Source organism: Bos grunniens, chromosome 15 (assembly GCF_055505025.1).
Source record: "Bos grunniens cultivar Pamir isolate PY7600 chromosome 15, Bosgru_T2T1.0, whole genome shotgun sequence".
Taxonomy (NCBI): Eukaryota; Metazoa; Chordata; class Mammalia; order Artiodactyla; family Bovidae; genus Bos; species Bos grunniens.
In genome coordinates this window covers 9,408,856-9,429,954 of record NC_141179.1, presented here as the reverse complement: position 1 = coordinate 9,429,954, position 21,099 = coordinate 9,408,856, and the positions used below count along the sequence as shown (strand labels likewise).

General features: G+C 35.8%; 1 protein-coding gene across 1 annotated transcript in view; it reads left to right on the top strand.

Moving 5' to 3' along the window:
• Positions 1 to 21,099, top strand: part of CNTN5 (contactin 5) — a 1,678,169-nt gene that overhangs the window by 1,518,778 nt on the left and 138,292 nt on the right. The window contains exon 17 of the mRNA XM_086338280.1: positions 14,377 to 14,497. Within this exon, the coding sequence (XP_086194406.1) occupies positions 14,377 to 14,497 (121 nt within the window). The remainder of the gene's footprint in view (positions 1 to 14,376; positions 14,498 to 21,099) is intronic.

The following is a 21,099-nucleotide window of genomic DNA, read 5'->3' as shown; positions in this document are numbered from 1 at the left end:
GACCATCTGTAGTAATAAACAGAAATGCAATCTTCACTTGTGTAGGAAGAGCTGTTTATCAGGCATGGATCATTTTTAGCTGCATAAGCTGATTAGTTTATAATATCTGTCGTTGATGATAAATACTTGGTTTGGTGCTTCACCACAGTAACCGTATCTTTCAGTTGTAAATCAAAGTCAGATTTTCATTTTTTCTCCATAATGAAAGTAGATTTTTTTGCATTTATATTTATATAAATAATACCAGCTTATTACTGATCATTTAAACATAATAAAGCTAGAAAGAAAAGAATAAAAATCCTTTGGACTCGTACTACCTTAAGATAATGACAATTAATTTTTGTAATCATGTGTTCATCTCTTCAAGCATACACAGACACACGTGTTACACAAAATGAGATTATATCATGCCTGCTGCTATGATTAGGATGATTTTCCCTTGCTTTTATCCTCCTATGAAAGTATTTATCACACTTGGTTAATCTTTTTAATATTCTGTATCTGTCTTTCTAGATTTTCCTCTGTCCTACTGTAATCCTAAGTAGATTCAAACATGTGGAGGGATATTTTTGTGAATATTTTTAATGAATTAAAGCACTTTACATATTTTTGCATCTCATTATCTTAATCTTCCTATATCACATGATCTATCTCTAATTCATTCTTTTCAATGGGTACATAACAAGCATATGACTATGCCTTAATTTGTCTAGACATTGCTTTGTTAATATTAACTTTGCTTCCTGTTTGGAGAGATTAACAAACAATACTACAGAAAACATCTCTGAATAGCTGCATTCTTGAGTATTAATAATTTTCTTTCTTTGGGATAGATTTCCAGGAATAGATTACAGGGATAAAAGAATAAAGTCATTTTTAATTTAAATAGATGCTGCCAGAATTTTTTTCAGAAATTCTATAATTGCAAAGTATACTACTGAGTGAATTTTCATATGGTAAAAGATTACTAGATATGGTCTTCTTCAAACTGAAGAGGTTAGAGCAGATGACTCAATGTTCCTAATTTTAAAGTTTTATTATTTTTAAGGGAATAAAACCAACCAACAACAACAATAACAACAACAAAAAACCAACTCTTCAGATATGCTATGAAATCAGTTTTAAAGTCTTGGTGAACACTAAACATTTTTTTTTGTCAGGATGGGGCATTGTTAAGTAGCTCCCAATCATATTTTATCTGCTAAATACTGCATACTTGCTTGATTTATGGAAGATATTTCAGTCTCAAGTTGTCCTTAGAATTGAAAAATTCTAAATTCAGAAGGGGTTCCAAACTAGAAAAATAATCTCAACTCACAAATCTTTCCTATTGCAAGAATATTTGCATATACAATATCCCAATAAATGATAAAAAGTTTCTCTAAAGCTAAATAAAGATTTTCTCTAAAAGCAATAATTATCTTATAGAATGAAGCAATATCCTTTTTCTGGGTAAGATACAGCAACACTTAATTTGTGTGAACAGCACATATATACAAAATATTCCACATATATACAAAATATTCCACATATAATGAACAATTCAAACTCTATCAATATGAACTCTTAGGACAAAATATATGTGCATATACAATCACTGGTGTTGTAGTCAATTCAAAGATGTCCAGCATCGAAATAATTTTGTAATTCTTCCTTGAAATATCAGAAGCAGTATTATATAGTTAAAGAAAAGTGAGAGGAAGTAATAGACTGTGGCCTCTGACAATTTTTCAATCTCCAAGTAAACTTATTTTTATATACTAAATAATTGGTGAATTCTCTTTCATAAAATTGCAAAGCCTTGTTATTAAAAATGAGCTTTCTGTGTCAAAGTGTCTCGATCACTTTCAAAATGTCAGTTGAATTTGACTGAAAGTCCTTGACCTTGAACTTTTCATAGTTGGCTTTTGATTGACACATTTATTCAATTTGACCTTTCCTTTTAACTAAACTATTCTTCTTCTGATTGAATCTTCATTGGAAGATTAATGTTGTAACTCACAATCTAAGCAACAGTTTGAATAGTCTTTTCTGACATTGATGTGTTCGAATTCCCTAAATTCTTAGTATTTTTGAAGTTGATGAGAATCTTCATGACTGTGAATGACAATGCTTAAATGGAGGATGTGACCCAAATTTCCTTTTTTTGCAGTGGGGTACTTTTTCACACAGAAATGTATTCCTAAGCATTAAGAACTACCAAGTTAGACTTGGCCAAATAATACTCAGTATTTGGTCATAAAGCACATAGTTGATATGATACAGCTACTTATTGAAGATTATGCTTGCTAAAATATTTACTAATATTGCAAATAAAATGAGACTACTTAAAACAAACTTAAATTTTGAGGGGAAACTTGAAACAGGTATTTAACTGGAAAATTCACCTTTAGAAATTCTTATATAAAATTAATTATTCCATGTGGAATATCATGTCTTTGTAAAAAGATTTGGTATAATCTGGATCTCCAGCTCCTCTGGGGTTCTTCTATGTTCTGCCTGAGAAATGAGCAATTCTCTCTTTTCAGTTCTTGTCCCAGTAGTCAGACCTTATCATACATAACACAAAGAAATCTGTTAATATTCTCAGTTTTCTTCATGAAAATCTCCCTAGGCAGATTCAAAGTTTGTCCACTGTGTATAATAGGTGGTTTGCATTATCTTATGGGACAGTGTTGCCAAACTTTCCAGCACTATGAAGGGCCACTTTTTCTCCAGTCTCCGGGAAGTCTCCTCACTGTTCCTCGAGCCCTTATCAATGGTCTCCCTGAGACCCTTCCTTCTCAGTAGCAACGTCCTCATAGCCTTCCAAGGCTCTGCACTGCAACCCAAGCCCATGTTGCATGTTTAGACATCAGTTACAGTGGCACCCTACCTCCAGGCACCCAGTTATTTTATAGTTACTTACTGCTGTATCACAAGCCACCCCTCAACCTAGTGTTGTAAAATGACAACTATTTGGCTATGCTTACAATTTTTGGGTCATTAAGTCAGGCAGGTAATGCTGAGGGTGTTTTTAACCTATTGCACAATGGCTGGGCCTTCAGCCATTGTAGCCAAATAGCTGGAGATAGATCAGAGCCTCAGTCCTAGAAGGAGATGGATCCCACAGTTTTTTCTGTGCTTCTGCCAGGGCTAGAAAGTCACAGATAGTTTATTTACCCACAAATCTGGTGGCTGGGCTAACATGATTTTAAAACGGGGCATATCTGGACTTTTCTCTTTCTGCATGGCATGTCTCCACATAAATAGTTTGATCTTTTTTTATGACAACCTCAGGATAGTCCAACTTTTTAAAAGGCCTCTGGCTTCCCCCAGAACAAATGTTTCAGGAAGTCTAGGAAGACATTTCACTTCTTCTTATGATCTAGCCACAAATTTTCAATACATCATTTCTGTCATATTCTATTAGTCAAAAAGTTACCAAGGCCAGTCCAGATTTAAGAAACAGGGAATTAGACTTCACCTCTTAATAGAATCAGTTAAAAAATACAAATGGACATCCTCAATCTACCACAGCAAAGAGGCCAAATCCTAAGCCTAATAGATACTTTGAGCCATAGTATATGCAAGTAGTGGCCCCATAAAGCACAGCAGCCAATGTAGTATGAAACAGATTATGAAATATTCACTGTAATATAGTGTCATTTTTAGCCGTAATAACATGGAGTATGTTTCACAGTTGGCTCTTGGAACAAATTTTAAATAATTCATAGTGTATTTTTCAGCCACTTTGATGGATGGGGAAGGGATAAATAATGGGAAAGAATAATACTAGAAGGGCAGAAGTTAAGAGAATCTGAAGATATTAAATTTAACTCATATGAAGCAGTAAAGCTCCATTCCAATTATTAGGAGGTATTATACTTTAGAAAGATTTGGAATCAAAAGACAGGGATAAAACTGATGTCATAGAAGGAAAATTAGGGCAATTACAAATGAGTTATTTACCAATGGCAAGGGAAGGATAGAAAGATAAACTGTAGAACAGAGCAGGTGGTCTCTTCTCATTTAGTCTTCTACATTCAGTATTAGCCTTCCCCCTTCCCTCACGATGGGTTTCTCTGGTAGCTCAAATGATAAAGAATCTGCCTGCAATGCTGGAGACCTGAGTTCAAACCCTGGGTTGGGAAGATTCCTTGGAGAAGGGATCCTGGATCCACTCCAGCATTCTTGCCTGTAGAATTCCACGGACAGAGGAGCCTGCGGGCTACAGTCCATGGGGTCACAAAGAGTCGGACATGACTGAGCACCTCACACTGTCACACTTCCCGCATGATGCCAGAGACCCAGGGTGATAAATTGCTGGGATCTAAGAGTCCTAAGTAAAATAGAGGCACACGAATGAACTGGCCTCATTCCAGACCCATTTGTAAAGTTCTGTGCAAAAATCAATGAAACACAGAATGGTCTATCACATTCCTAACACTTTGAGACCTTATGACAATTTCAGATCAATAATAATATTCTGCCTGCCTATGCTCTGTGATTTCAGGAAAGAAATAGAAATCTTCTAAAGGAGTGTCTGAGCACTGTTCCCATAGCCAGAATGGAACTAGACTTGTGCGTAGACACTGACTATCCTTCAATGTAAAAATCAGTAGCAAAATAAAACACAATTCATCCTGGAAGCCTTTATATGATGGTATAACAAAACAGTGTTAACTTCAAAGATAAATATGACAGTAGTAGAAAGAGAACAGGCACATTGAAATATTAGTAAAATATTGCTCCCTGTAAATTATGCAGTTAGGTTAGGAAGACAAACTTGGTTAATTCTTCTTCAATTAAAATTGTATCATTAAAAATTACACATGGCTAAAAGAAAACATGTCATTTGTAGGTCACACACAGAAAATTCTCTCAATGCTGGATTAAAAGTCCCAGAAAGGTTGAATGACAGCGTGAGCAAATGAGGCTAATGGGTCATATGTTATCAGAAAGGTGACCCTGGCATTTCAGAGGAAGTTGCACCATTCATGTCTGGATATGACGGATAAAGAACAACCATAACAGCATGAGCTCTCAAAATCATTCTAGGGTTTGAGAATTAATTTCTAATAATAGTTTTGTGGTTGTTACCATGTAATGAACTAATTTTATTTTGGTACTTTTGCCAAACTCTGCTTCAGTTAGTACAAGTGAATCAAATTACCTGCAAGTTTAAGTGGAACAGGGACTGGTTTCATAGGCACATTAGTAGAATGGAAACAGCACTCAACTGAGAGTCAGTGCCCAAGGATCTACTCCAGCCTCCACATTTAACCCTTGAACAAGTCATCTGCACTCTTCAGCCCCATCTTTTCAAATGCTATAGGGCTTAGTTGAACCATATGATTTCTTATTTTTCTTTACACATTAAAATCAATTATCCCCGAAATAGTGTTTTTGTCCTTTTATCTATTTTAACACATCATACTGCATTATAGCTAGTTGCCTGCCTCACAAATTGCATTGTCAGTTTCTCAAAGTCATAATTTATCTTTTATCTTATGGAATGTGCACATCAGATATGACAGATTTTGTCTCTTGTAACCATCTCCAGTCAACTGAAGCACTGTGTTGAGTCCATCAGTTGGGTCCAAGCTCAGCTGTATTTTCTATGTGCAAAGGACAAGGGCATAACATCAAAGGTGCCAAGTATTTTCAATGTCCTGTTTAGACAAAAATAGTCTAACAAATGAATGAATTAACAAATGTATAAATGTGCATAATGTTATGAGCCCTCATAAAATAAAATGTGTAGCTATTGTAAAATGTTATAATTCTAGAACTTTCCTCATGGTCATGCCAGGTGGCTCATTGGTAAATAATCCAGTTGCTAATACAGAAGATGAAAGTGATGAGAGTTTGATCCCTGGGTTGGGAAGATCCCCTTGAGGAGGAAATGGCAACCCACTCCACTCCAGTAGGCTTGCCTGCAAAACCCCATGGACTGAAGGACGTGGTGGGGTCCACAGTCCATGGGGTCACAAAGGATCAGACATGACTAAGTTGACTGAGCACATATGCATGTATGCCATTATTAACTATTTACAAAGTGCAAGCTAATTCAAGAGGGAACAAAATTCTTTCTGACTAGTCGTATCATTTTGATGTAACATCAGTGAGAGGTAATTTAAAAGTGAAAAATATAAAGTTTATTTCATTCTTTAATAATGGTGTAAATCACTCTTCTAAGGAAAAACACGTATTGCCTGCCATAATTGTTAATATCTTTCTACCTACCAGTGTTGCTTCATTGAGCCAACACATGGACCAGGTGTTATTCAGATTACAAAATATTATTCCTGAAGTGATTGCATGAGAAACTTGACCTGTCATACTAGTAAAGGTTTTCTCATAACATTAATGATGTGAATTTAAGTACCATTCTTGCCTAGAATTCTCTTAAATAAAACTGGTATGCCATGGCACTTAAAAACTGAACTTCAAAGTGAGGATGAGAGTCCCTCTATGGTCTCTTCCAGCTTTAGGACTGTAAAGTTTACACGGGGATCCCATCTCCATTCTTCAAAGCATGAAATGATGTCTTCTGGTTTCTCACCAATATGCCAGATTGAAGTTGACACAAGTGTTTAAGCGAGCTTTGTGCCAACACTGGAGAGGCAGGAAAAAGGTGAAAAGAATATTTAGATGGAATAATGTATGATATGCCAATGTCTGGATAGGCTTACAACAAATATAAAGTTGATCACTGTGTTTTTTTTTTTTTTTTTTAACACAAGCCTTAAGAAGATGGATGTAATCTAACTGTTCTTATTCACTAATTATAAAATTCATTGAAAAAAAGATACCAAGTTAGTAAAGAATAAAAGAGAAGGAACAGAAATCAAGGTAGGAAGGTGCTTTTTTTTTAATTTACAAAAAACGCATTTTTTCCTTGATATTTATTCCAAAGAGTATCATTGACTAGAACATGCATCATATTCTAGGAGATCAGTGTGGACTTGAGTGTTCAGAAGGACCAACTCCCTAGGTGTGCAGTGTGTGTGGTCACCCAGGGCCCCACACTGAGAAAGACCTTGTGCTTGGTGTAAAGCCTGTCAGCATTTTGAAATTATGGATAATTTTTTAACAAAGATTCATATTTTCAATTTATACTAAGACCACAAATGATATAGCCAGTCCTCCTAGTCAGTCAAGCCTTTCTGAAAGAGATAAGACTTGAACAAGGCTTTAACTTGTGAGACAGAATTTGGAGACTTTGGCAGGTTACTGGGGAGACACTTCAGGAAAATGCAGAGAATACATTTTCCACTAGAGAGACAAGATAGGTCGTGTCAAGCCTCAAATGCTGAGTAAGAAGTTGGGCTAACTTGTAGACAATAAGTGAAGGTAGCCAGGGAACATGTTTGAGATGATAAATAAAATCAGTTTTTAAAAAGGATTAACCTAGCAATGGCATGTCATATGAGGGAAGGTAGGACAAAGAGAAGACATAAAGAGCCAGTTTGAAATCTACTATAAACCTAAGGGTCAATGCTCATGGAAGGAGAAAATATTTCTCTCTGGAACTAGTCTGAGTACTGTGCTATCAGACAACACATCGCTCCTTTACGTCGCTTCCAAGCCTAGATGTAAGGGAAGCTACTCCACATTCTCTACTTGCAATTTTTTCCATCAAAGGTGTATTAAAGCAAGCATTCCTTAAGGGCAGAATATATATCTGTATACCCAAAGCTTAGCATAGGACACAGAATTAAATATCTGTTGAATAAAGTAGCAATAATTGCATAAACATTAAAACAACTATGAGTCAAATATTCTCGGTAATCATGTAAGACAAACTTTGCAACAAGTAGGACAGAGTTGAGAGTAAATCAAGAAAGCATATGACTGATAAATTGTATATGATATATTTCATGTCTCATTTAGTTTAGAAGCACTAGATAAATATAGAAATGACACTATGCACTTAGATCCTTTATTAGTCCATTGAAGTTACAATAACAGAACACCATAGTCTGGGTGGCTTATACACAACAGAAATTTATTTCTAATAGTTTTGGAGACTGAGAAATTCAAGATCAAGACACTGGCAGATTTGGTGTTTGGTGAGGGCCAGATTGACAAATGGCCATCTTTTTACTGTGTCCTTACACAGCAGAAAAAGTGAGAGCACTCTCTGAGATCTCTTTTATAAAGGCACTAACACCATTTATGAGGGCTTCACCCATGCTCATACTCTAATTAGCTCCAAAACATCCAACCTTCAAATATGATCACATTGGGGATTAGGTTTAAGCATACAAATTTGAGAAGGACACAAATGGAGTCCTTTTGCCTTGGTCATTTATGTTAATCTTAGATAAAGGACTACCCTTTTCCCTCACCACCAGGGGAAAGAAAGTCAATGTACATATGACCAGATAAGAGACATCTTTCAAGAATCAAGATACAAATATGCTGTCTAAGTCTGGCATCCACTGGCAAGTTAAATATCACACCCCTTAGTCCTATATGCCTCTTGGGGAAAGGAGTAACACTAATGTGATATACATGACATTTTCTCATCCACTAAGTATTCTTAATATAATCAATACTGTCATCTATTAAATAAATTCATTATACTAAAATTTAATTGTGTAATTATGTCCTGTATTTTCTTGCTTTGAGCTGATCATAATTCCCAATCTTCATTTTAACTAAGATAGTAGACTGATCCTATAAATTTGTGACATTTTGTTTATAATACCAAATAATGCAATTTGGATACCTACCATCTTGAGTTCATCAGTGAGTCATCAACTCATTTTTTCATCTTTAATCTATGTTACCAAGAAAAACTGTATGTACTTTTCTTAATACTTAACATTTTTAGAATATATGCTGAAAGTAAATACTAAGGTCCTAGAAATGGCACGGTAGAGCCATTTTTACCTACTTTTAATCTTCAATGCACATTTTTTTTCTTGGGCCACACCTCCCAGTATGCAGGATCTTAGTTCCCCAACCAGGGATCAAACCCATGCCCCCCTGCATGGAGTCCTAACCACTGGACTTCTAGGGAAGTCCCTTCAATGCATTGTTGGATGCATTTAATATTTTATCATAATGGACATAAATGTTTTCATCAAGAATATTTTGTCTAGTATTTTCTTCACTGGGAACAACTAAAATTTCTATTTTAGATAACATGTCCAATTAATTAAGCATGTGAGTTAACACAATAACTTCTTAAAAAATATATTAAACTCATATCACCATGAATATAAATCCCATTATATAAAGGTATAAAACACTTGTAAAAGGAATAATAATGTATATGTATATTATCTCCTTATTGTGATAAGGTTCTTTTAGCAGATTATCCTCTGGGAAGAAGAAATATTGCTACCAGGAAAATATTTTAGATATTCAAGATTTTATGTCAATAACATTAATCATATCTAATAATTCATATCTCCTAGCTGATACCCAGTTTTCTGTGTTAGAAGATCTTTTTTAAAATTACATCTCATAGAATTTGTATGCCATTCTCCTTTGTTTTATAGAAAGGAATGGTTCCTGAGTCTGTTTGGTGGGGGTTGGGGATGCCAGAAGTGCCCTATGTGAGCACATTGGGAAATTTATATAAACCTTAAATGATACCACAAAAACTGCCAATACCTCGCAGGTTTCTGGCTAAGCCATTCAGCATGAATTCACTTTTTGTGAGAACATTCAAGTTATCTTCTTGTTCAGACAATTAATTCCCCAAACCTTTTCAGGGTGCTTACTACATGTACAGCATTCTTCTAAATTCTGGGGAAAAAAAGTGCTTTTTGAGTAACCTTACACTTTTGAAGCATTTACTAAGAGTTCATGTGTGAACATTGCTTCATTCAATTCCCCTCAAACATGAGAGACAGTGCAGCTATTATTATTCCAATAAAGTGCCTTTCCTAAAGTCTCAGGGTTAGGAAGATGCTGAACTAAAATTAGAATTCAGGTCTTCTTATTGTGAGTACAGTGGTTTTCTATAACAGAGAAAGGTGTAGGATAACATACAACTAAAATGAGCCAGGCATTTACCAGAAAACTTACTATAACCTATGGAGAATGTTGATATCCTGTTCACTGAAGGAGTGAATACCAGTTAAAGAAATATTCCTCTTGGCTAAGAATGCATTATTGTGTTTTTTAACAGATAACATTTATCAAACATTTACTGTGTGCCAAACACACGACTATGAGCTTCACTTGCATTATCACATTGAAGCTGTGAGAGAAGCTCTGAGCAATAGATCAATTTTTCCAAGTTCAAACTTAATAAGTGGCAGATGAGGGACTCATGCAATTCTGTGTCATCCCTAAACCTGTGTATACTCTTTCAGCACCTTTTTCTGCTGTCTTCCTCCATAGTTTCTTCCTATTTTCCTTCTAATTTCTGTAAGAGGGAAAAAAGAAGAGGACGAGGAAGTATTGTCAGATACAGATAAGGAAGGAAGCAAGCCATTCATGTACTCTCTGGCTCACCTGATGACCATTGGCTGCCCTAGTGCCCAGCTCAGTTCTGGGAATGCCCAGAGGACCTCTGGGGTGACTTCCAAGAATGTCAAGTGGTAGTTCAGAGACAGGAACAGAGTGCTAATGAAGCAAAACTAAACAGTGGCAGAACTCATGAAGAAAGGCTTGAACAAGGAGGAGACACTTGAGTTGTGTCTAAAAGTATCTTTGCAGGCAAAGAAGGGAGAACAAGCTTCTGTAACAGAACAGGCTGAATTATGAGAGGTATTCCTGCATAGGAAGGAATGTGAGGTTAATGTGATAGAAGGACAGAATTCATCATAGGAAGTAGAATCATGCTCTGAGGAGCCTTCTGTTGAAACAAAGTTAGACTTTTCCTCAAGGCAGCAAGAGTCAACAGACACTCAGAACAGTGAAGCTAACCGTTTTTCCATTTTTAGGAAGTCTTAATTATCAGCCTTATGACGGGTGAACAGGACACTTAGTCCAGGTGAATGCCAATAACGAACTGGACTTGAGTGGAAGGATGACATTTCCTGTATTATTTCCGAATCATAAACAAAAGTTACAGTGATCTAGCAACTGCTCGAATGAACTTATGTGACCAAGAGATGTAAATGACTTAGAAGTGCCACTGCTCCCACAGAGAGTGAACAGAGCCTCTTTCTTAAAGATCCCCCCTTATTCATCCATTCAACAGATGGTTATCGAGCACCCACTCTGAGGTATGCCCTGTGCTTAGAGAGTTGTGTTACGACACTGGTTGCAAGGAAAGTTCTTTTGAAGCACCACGTAATGCGATTTGTTCATAAAGTGAAAGAAAACAGCAAAGAGAAAGGCAGGGTATAAAGCAAGTGTCAAAGAAAACAAGATAAGACAGAGTAACTCCTAAGAGAGAAAAGTGAAAATGAGCTTTAAGCTTAAGAAAGCAAACATCTGCTCTAAGTAACCATTTCATTAAAAGTGCACTAAATTGTGGAAGTTCTCTCCCAGGAACTGCATACTGTGGGTTGAGATTAGGTATAATAGGCTCCCATGTGAATTCTTCTCATTACTTCTCATGAAAATCAGTGAATCTCCTGAAAGGGTAATTTAGCTTTAGTGTTCACCATTCATTTTACTTTTAATCTTCTCTGTTTAGAATTGTAAAAATATAATGCAGAAATAATCCAAAAGAGCAGGAATAGGCCCCATGAGTTGAAATGAGACAATTTCAACTCCTCACATAGTCTTAGCATTAATACATAAGTAATGGGCTATAGGATCTTTATTCTTGATAGATGGTGATGGAGCTTCAGCCGGTTTCTAGAGTACTGTATGCTATTAATTACAGGAATCAAGTAAAGGACAGGATAAGAAAGATAATCTATACTTCACTCTCCTGGATTCTTTGGACCTCTTTGTGATTTTCACTGCAGTCTCTTCTTAATCCCATTAAACTTTTCTTTCACTATAATTTAACAAAAGAACAAAGGTTTCAAGACTTTTGTCCAAGACAAAAAGAAATCAATTATTTGGGAAGAAAAATATCTGGAAATTTAACTTAATCACAGAAATGTGATTTTATGGAATAATTTTGTCAAAAATATGAGCCTGAACAATGACTTATGATCGTTACTTTTTCTACTGCTAAATTACCACCAGTTTGTGAAATTGAAAAACAAGCAAGTAAAAAAATAAAATAAAATAAACAACTCCAAGTGCAGTCTTTCGGAAGTGTTACTTCTGAGAAGAATAGTCCTCTATTCTTTTCTGGACCTCTCCTTGGCTTTTCCATTAAACATAGATTCTATTCTAGGTCCATGGTATGCACATTTATTCTTGACTAATTTAACTGGGTACCTATTAGGAGAGCATCTTAGAAATCCATGGGGAAAAGGATATTTCACACCTAAGATGGATCCATGCTATATAAAGTGGTAAAAATATTTAAACTCTTTTATACAGAATTATAGGGCTTTTCAGTTGGTGCTTGTGGTAAAGAACCTACCTGCCAATGCAGATAGATGGAAGAGACACAGGTTCGATCTCTGGGTTGGGAGGATCCCTCCTGGAGGGGTTGCACAGCAACCCATCCAGTATTCTTGCCTGGAGAATCCCATGGCCAGAGGAGCCTGGTAGGCAACGGTCCCTAGAGTCACAAAGAGGACTGAAGTGACTTAGCATGCATAAACAGTGTTATATTATGCAGATGTGAGACTAAGTATGGCTTATGATGTTTACAGTTTGCTTTTGTTTCCCCAAGAGAAATCAAAGGTTTTACTAAGTGTAAACTTCCTTTTCAGATTTGAAAGAAATGAGCACTTAGTCTGGTACACATGAGAAAATGAAATTTGAGTAACAATTTTATCTAAGGAAAAGAATAGTGGAGGACATTCACTGGACAAATATCATATTTCTTGAAATAATTATTGTGACATTTTAATGCATTCTTACCAAGAAGCATTCCCTTGTAAATGACTGAACCAGACCATGTATTAACAATTATTTCATAAGAGAAAACTTCAATACACTTAGAAGCTCCTATCATAAGACTAATGGGAAGGGGAAAAAAAAAAGCAGAAATGAAATACTGGAAAGAAATGTCCTGAAACGTAATATACAGTTAATTGATTGATTTAAAGAAATACATATCATTTGAGAGGTTAAAAACTTCCAATAACTTCTCACCCTGTTATGAATGCTAAGACAAAAAAAAAAAAAATCCAACAGATTTTCAGAAATTCCTCTCACTTTCATGAATTTTATATAGTCCATTGGTTTATTTCAAAATGAAGGCAAACAATTAAATTCATAAATACTCATCAGGACGCTGCCTTCTAAGGACAAACAAATCATTTTTTAAGATAATTCACTCATTCCATCAACAAATTAAAGATACCTAATCAGGGGTGCTTCTCCATGTCTTGCATTAGTCATTCTTTCAAGTGCCCATGAAACAGGAGTGTTGAGTTTTTTGAAGATGTCATTTCAAGCTGCATGCATGTACTCTCATTCCAGGGATTGTTTTTAATTGCAACATGGAAAGTGAAGAGCATATTGGAGTTTTGCTATGTCATTCTCTGAAAAGAATACCTCATGAATTGTGAATACCAGATCTTCATGAAAACAGGAAATCCATCTTTCCTGTTAAAGTAAATGAAAGACAAGATTAAGTAATGAAAGATTATACCCGACATCCTAAAGTATAGGATAATCACTGATTCCATGAACTAGTACAACTAAAACATAATCTCCTTGGTACTTATTGATTTCCTTGATACAACTGTTCTTCAACTATGTTCTAATCATTGTGCTCCCAACAAGGATCGGGTGTTTTGTGTCTTCTTCATGTTTTTTAATTGCTTTGATTAACAGAGATTCAGGCTGACCCTACTCCTGATGGTGGTGGTTGTGGAAGGAATAAATCAATCTCTGTTGAGTGAAAACATATGGCTTGGGACTAGCACTCTTGCACCTAAGCACCACTTCATTCTGTTGCCTACAAAAGAAGCCATTCAATAAAGCCATGCAAAATAATCTTTTAACTACTGTCGTCTCGTAATTCCACGAGTTGTTATTCCTTTCAATACTGCTTTCTTGCCACAAAAATAAGTCTGTCTCTGAATAGCAAAGCAATAATTTTTGCACACTATTTTTCCTAAACTTTTAAAGATATGAATTTGTTTGTAAATATTTCTTAAATATTGTAGCTGCTAAATCATTATATGCAATATTAAATGTTCGAATGTGGTATTAGCAATTGTTGAAAACATAGCTTCCATGTGTTCCTTGAAGTGGGGCATGTTTGACTTCTGAAATGTCGTCAGATAAATTGTAAGGCCAAAAATGGGCCCTTTGACTGAATATGCAAAGTTCCCCTTAAACCACCTTGAACTAGGCAGATTTGCAACATTTTAAACTGGCACTTCATCCCTCTTTCAGCAAGCATCCTCTGCAGATTTAATGATCAGGAACATCCTTCTGATGCATGCTGGGAGATATGGCTGCAGGGTACAGACCACAGCAGACAGTGTGTCAGATGAGGCAGAACTTCTTGTTAGGGGTGAGTATGCTAATAGTGCAGTCTGAAGACATGATCACCATAAATTATCATACAAAGGAATTGAAGTGCATGGACTTTGAGCACATCAATACTGTGCATTTTACTTTCGATTTTACAATATATGTCATTCTTGCTTAACCTTTTGCCTTTGAAACGATTATATGGTAACTTGCTCCTTAGAAACAGACAAAACCTACAGATCCAACTTCAGGTTCCCAAACACCTTTAGTACTAGGTGGTTACTAGGTTGTTTACCCAACTTAATGCCAAAATGAAATTTTCAACAGTTGAGTCACAAAGACCCTTGAATACTAGAGAAACAAAAATTTTGTGTGTATGTATACGGTTTTCCAGATGTAAAGCTACTGGAACCCCTAGGCAATTTTTCCCTCCACTAACCTCTAAATTCGGCTTCCTGAACAGAAAAACTGCATGCCTAATATAGTGGCATTTGCAATTGTTAAGTGACAAGGATTGTTAAAAAGTCTGAAAATGTCAACATACAGTCTCTCTGTGCAGAAATGACAGTTAAGTGGCTTCCAACTATGAGCAAGCCTGCCAAATTCTACAACCCTATGAAGCTATATCTTATTTGAATTAAGTAAATGCCTACAGCGCTAATTTCTTTTAGCACATTATTTGCCAGTTTGGGAAATGCCGCTCTAAGCATGCATTTTCTCTTTTTCTTTCTTCCTTTCTTTCTTTTTCTCTCTCTCTTTCCCTTTCTTTCTCTGCCTCCTTCATTCCTTTCTTTCTGCCCTTTTTCTCTTTTTCCCCCTTTTTTCTTTGTTTTCTTTTTTGTTTTCTATGGAAATACAATATATCTGCATAAAAATTAAAAAAAATCATATATGTATAGGTATACAGCTCAAAGAAAAAAATCATAAAGTATTCATACCAAGAAATTGTTTTTTAAGACAAGAGCTAGAACATTACCAGAATCCCACCTCTCCCTTTTTGATTTCAAAAAAATCAAATTTGACTGGTGTGACTACTGCATGCTAAGACCCCTTGCATGATCTCTGCAAAGAAAAATTACACAATCCATAACAAAAACTTGTATCTTACATTAACTTGTTTTACTCACTTCGAGTGTTTTCCAATCATAATTTTCAAGAATTCATTAATATTATAAAAATCTTGAGCAGGAAATACAAGGCCTATGTAAGCTTCATCATCTGTTTTAGTTGTATGTGTCACCCAAGGTTTATTGATTTGGGGTAGTGCATCTATATCTACTATTGGTCCAGATAAAACATTGTTTTGAAACAGATGTATATCTGGGTGAGTGGCAGCATGCTCATTTTTTGCATGTGTTTGTTTCTATTCTGAAGGTTATTTGAACTCGTCTCCAAATTTATAAGAAGAATGTGTATCTGTATTACTCTATTACAAAACATCAACTTTTTAAAGTGCTCATCCTCTCATGATATTTCATTTAGCTAAAATTTTTCCTTTATGCCTTTCAAGTTACAAGGCTTTTGGAATGGCAAACCACACACTGCAGTCAATTTTATAGAAAATTGCTTTCTTCTCTCACTACAGTCTGTTTTAGATTATGTGTATTTATTGTGTAGCACTTGCCTAGTAATTTAGAATGATGCTCCTAAAATTGGAGCTTTCTAAATGAATAACACAATTTAGAGGCTGATAACAAGAAGCCAGGTATTTTTACAGGGCTGTGAGGGGCATATTTAAGTGGCAAAGTAACATTCCGCTTTGTAAGTAAAATTAAACTCAACAGCATTTAGAATATAATTCAGGCTCAGCTTTTTTGTGTTCTGTTCTTTTAGCCTTTGGCTTTATGCCTAGGAGATGATAAAATGCAGAAATTTGGAATTATACTCAATAGCAGTTTCAAATAGGTTGCTATTGTCTGAATATTCATGCAACATTCAGCTCAAGCTTTCATTTGAAGTGAGTTGTTTTAAGTCACCAATTTTCTATTATATACTTGTATTATTTTTCTAAAACTAGTAAAAATAGCTTGCCTCTTCTGCCTGGTTGGTCTCAGACAGATTTAAAAGTTGAAGTAAAGGTTCAGTTTTTTTTCTTTTTTTCTTTCTGAAGCTTCCTGGTCATTGAAGGAACTCAGATGCTTGAATACTGCAGCTTTTAATGTTGTAAAATGAAACTCAAACTAGTTTTACCCTGTCTTCTTCTTTCTCCCACTCCTCCAACCATTGGTTTGTAAACTTGGGGCATTCTGAACTATTGTTCAGGTGACAGGACCAAAGCTAAGCTTTCTAGATGAAGGTTTTCTAATGATGATTACAATTTTAGCAGCAGAATCCTTAAAGCACACTTATTCAAGAGTGTTATAAAATGAGAATGGTAAAGACAATTTCACCATACTTCGTATAGGATACCTTCATTGTATGCTCAGAGAATGTGGAATGTTTTTAGCTAGCAAGGAATATGTTTTTATAACTCTGTAATTCTATTTCCGTGGAGACTTAGGGGACTAAAGTATATATTCTCCTAGATAACCTAGGAGATTGTCTCCTTTCCCATTAGAGAAAGTCTATGAAATTCTTTTGCACATCTCACCAAATCCTGCAGTTCTTCACCTGGCCCCACATGCACACTAGATTGGGGCTCAGGTGTGTGGCCTCAAGACCTCATCAATGCTTGTTTAGAATCTGAGCTTCCCCGACTAGAGCTGCTCCCTGCTTCTCTTCTCACGCACTGCTTGAAAGCTATCTTTCCCCCAAATGCTTGTTTCCACTGTTGTTTTATTTTGCTTGTGAATGTCAGTGCTATTATTCACCTCTATTCCACCATTATTATCATCCTCCAAAAATTGAATTTTCCCATAAATAATCATCTGAAGCATAAAATTGCTTGCTCTCATATACTTAATATTCAGTGAACCAGCCTAATAACAGCACCATGCATAATTTGGAGACCCATAATAGAAGTAATGAACTTAAAATAAGTTATTTTGCCAGAATATAAAAAGAAATTAAAGCCACACCTGGACATCTGTGCACAATTTAAGTCACTTATTCAAGTGTGATATAGCAACAAGAGAGAAAGTAAATCTAGATAATGCTACAGGGAACCTCTTTAAAGATGGATAAAACTGTATTATATTCTCCATGGTAAAGGAGATAGAGCATTAAGGGATAACCTCACTGACGGGAATACACAGTTTATAAAGAACTGATACTCCCAAGCATTATGCTACTGCTGCTGCTGCTAAATCACTTCAGTCATGTCTGCCTCTGTGCGACCCCATAGATGGCAGCCCACCAGGCTCCACCGTCCCTGGGATTCTCCAGGCAAGAACACTGAAGTGGGTTGCCATTTCCTTCTCCAATGCATGAAAATAAAAGTGATGTCGCCCAGTGGTGTTCGACTCCTAGTGACCCCATGGACTGCAGCCCACCAGGCTCCTCCATCCATGGGATTTTTCCAGGCAAGAGTACTGGAGTGGGTTGCCATTGCCTTCTTCCCCAAACATTATGAGAGGTGACCAAACACAACATAAAACACAACAGAGAAAGAAGTATTAGTTTTTGTTATTTTATTTTACAAACTGACTGTCAGAAATATGTTTCCCAAAGAGAATATAAGGGTAAGAAACTATCACAGTTTAAAGAATAAAATGTGTTTAGCTAAACTGACTGGGAACCCGAGCCTGAGCTCTGTCTATTCTGCCCTCAGGCAGATGAAACAATAAAAAATGCACTTCTTCATGCAAATTTTTATTCAGATTGCTCTGTTATTAATGCAAAACAGTAGATCAAGAAACTCTTGGCATAGTCAAAGACAATCCACAATCTCTTGGTTCTTTCTGAATGCACTGCCTGTATACCCTCTTTTCCCCAAACTTGGATGACAAGTTTTATTCACTGAAATACAATTTATGAGATAACTATGACTTGTATTAAACTGAATTTGAGAAGAAAGAATCTACTTCAGGACACAATTTATTGAGAAAAATCTGACTGCTTTTAACTATTCATTCCTCCTTCCATCTATCACTTTTGATTCAACCTGGAGTTCAGAATGTCTTTCAATCTTACTTGCTTCAAACATCTCATCAGTTCAACTCCATTTATTCTTTACAATATTTTTCCTTGAATATTTTACCTTTAGTCTCTGCTGATCAACCTTGTCGCTTTTTATTTCAAAACAGAAGCTATTAAGAATTTGTTGTGCCTATTAAATAAGTCACAGGCATTTGTTGATAATTTTCTGTTTATTTATTCACTCACCCATTCATCTGGCACCTGCTCTGTAGCAAGCCCTGCTACAGAATAGAAACAGATGTAGATGCCAAGATCTCAGCCCTCTGTGAGAGACCAAGCGACTCTCTATCCTCTTGTCCGCTAGTGTGAGAACCACCTTTGGGAATGGGGTGAGAAACACCAGTGAAGGAAGCTCCCTAGATAACCCACATCTTTTAGGGGAAATAATGAAATGCTATGAAAATCCATAGGCATAGCGTTAGGACTGACTTCATAAATTGTGGGTCCTGGTGCAAAATGAAAATGCAGAGACCTTCATGCAAAAGTTTGACAAGAATCTTAAGACAGTGACAGCAGAACATTAAATCCAAGAATAGGGACCTTCTAAGACAGGGACCCTGTGTGACTGCACAAGTAATACACCATGAAGTCATCCAGGCACAGCATTAAATTATGTACGAAGCTACAGGAACAAAAGGACTTCAGCAATGGGGAGGATCAGTTATAACAAAGTTGTTTTAATGTGTTTGCTCATCTATAAAAATAGCATATTAAAGCCTCCTCAGAGGTTTCATCAGCTTTTTATACAAAAGATCATTTTTTATTATTCTACCTCAAGAGCCTTATGTTTTGAAAGATTTTGTTCATTATGTTGAAGTAATCATTAATTTATATTTCTATTTAAATTTTCACTAAAATCTTTTATCATGAGGTAGCCAGTGTTACTAGACCAGATAATTTCACTCTGCTGCTGCTACTGCTGCTAAGTCGCTTCAGTCGTGTCTGACTCTGTGCGACCCCATAGACGGCAGCCCACCAGGCTCCCCCATCCCTGGGATTCTCCAGGCAAGAACACTGGAGTGGGTTGCCATTTCCTTCTCCAATGCATGGAAGTGAAAAGTGAAAGTGAAGTCACTCAGTCAACAGAAAAAAAAAAAAGAGAATTTACATTTTAGCTAGTTGTGAAGTGTTATCTGTTTTGTTTTCAAATAGTTGAAAATAATCTAAAGATACCAGTTACCATCTGATGGAAACCAACTTGGAAACTTTGATTAAATACTCTCCAGATTGTCTCCAAGATATACTTTTCAGTGATCCTCACCAGCAAGAGAGAAAAATTCTCAAGTTTTCTGCCTTTTGTCCTTGGAGAGATACAAGTGCACATACAAAAGGAAACTCAAGCTCAGTGAAAATCTTGAATATATTTCTTATACATGTAGGTTTGAGAATTAACCAATATTAATGTGCTCTGTCTTTATATCTCTCAAAGGACTACCCTTTTGAAATGTGTAGATTCTAAATTGATATAAATGTATTTTACCATCTGACCACTACTAAACTTTCAAGCTTTAAAATGCACAAGTGAACATGTAAAATATCATGTAAGAAATGAGTTGCCAGTCCAGGTTCGATGCACGATACTGGATGCTTGGGGCTAGTGCACTGGGACGACCCAAAGGGATGGTATGGGGAGGGAGGAGGGAGGAGGGTTCAGGATGGGGAACACATGTATACCTGTGGTGGATTCATTTTGATATTTGGCAAAACTAATACAATTATGTAAAATTTTAAAATAAAATAAAATTAAAAAAATAAATAAATAAAATGCACAAGTGTTTGGCACAGCTATCCAGAGTTCGCAGTTTTCCTTTTCCACCATTAATCTAATATGAAATGACAGGTTTGAAGTTTGCACAAGCCTTTATATGGTGGAGTAATGTCTTGGAATCAAAAGAGTCTCCAGGGAAAAAGAAAAAGAGCTATAAATCACAAAAAAACAAAGCTGGGTTTGATGATGTACTGGTATTTGAGGCTCAAAAGAACAATAACAAATGCTTTCAGTGTAATTTTAATGTTAATATTAATATTAAACAAATTTGCCAATAATTTCTACTTTAGAGCAGAATAGAAATTATTCAGTTAATATATTGGTTTTTCCAATATTTAAAAAAGCTTTAAAATTGAGATATAAAATAAAATGTCCTCATCTAGAAGAAAATCTAATCTAATTCATTGCAAAGTCTTATTGGAATATCCTGTATAGCATTGTGGGAATTTTAGATCACTACTGTCACTAGTGTTGGGTAAGGCTTTTTAAATAATTAATGCATACAAATCACTTGCTTAGACATTTTCTACATTAATTAGTTTGATTGACACCTATACAATTTCTCTTACACACTGAATAGCAGCTTAGTTTTTTTCTCTTGTACTTTTCATGTGGTTGCTTGCTAATCTGTGGAACTCTAACAACTGACTAAAAAGTAACATTTTTGACTGTGGATTTTCTGGGCAACATTTAGTTTGGTTTACTGAAATGACAGTTGACTGAAGTGATTTGATCAAATGACCAAATGCTTGCCACAGTTATACATAAAATGAACAAGTGAATTGTCACTGTAGATA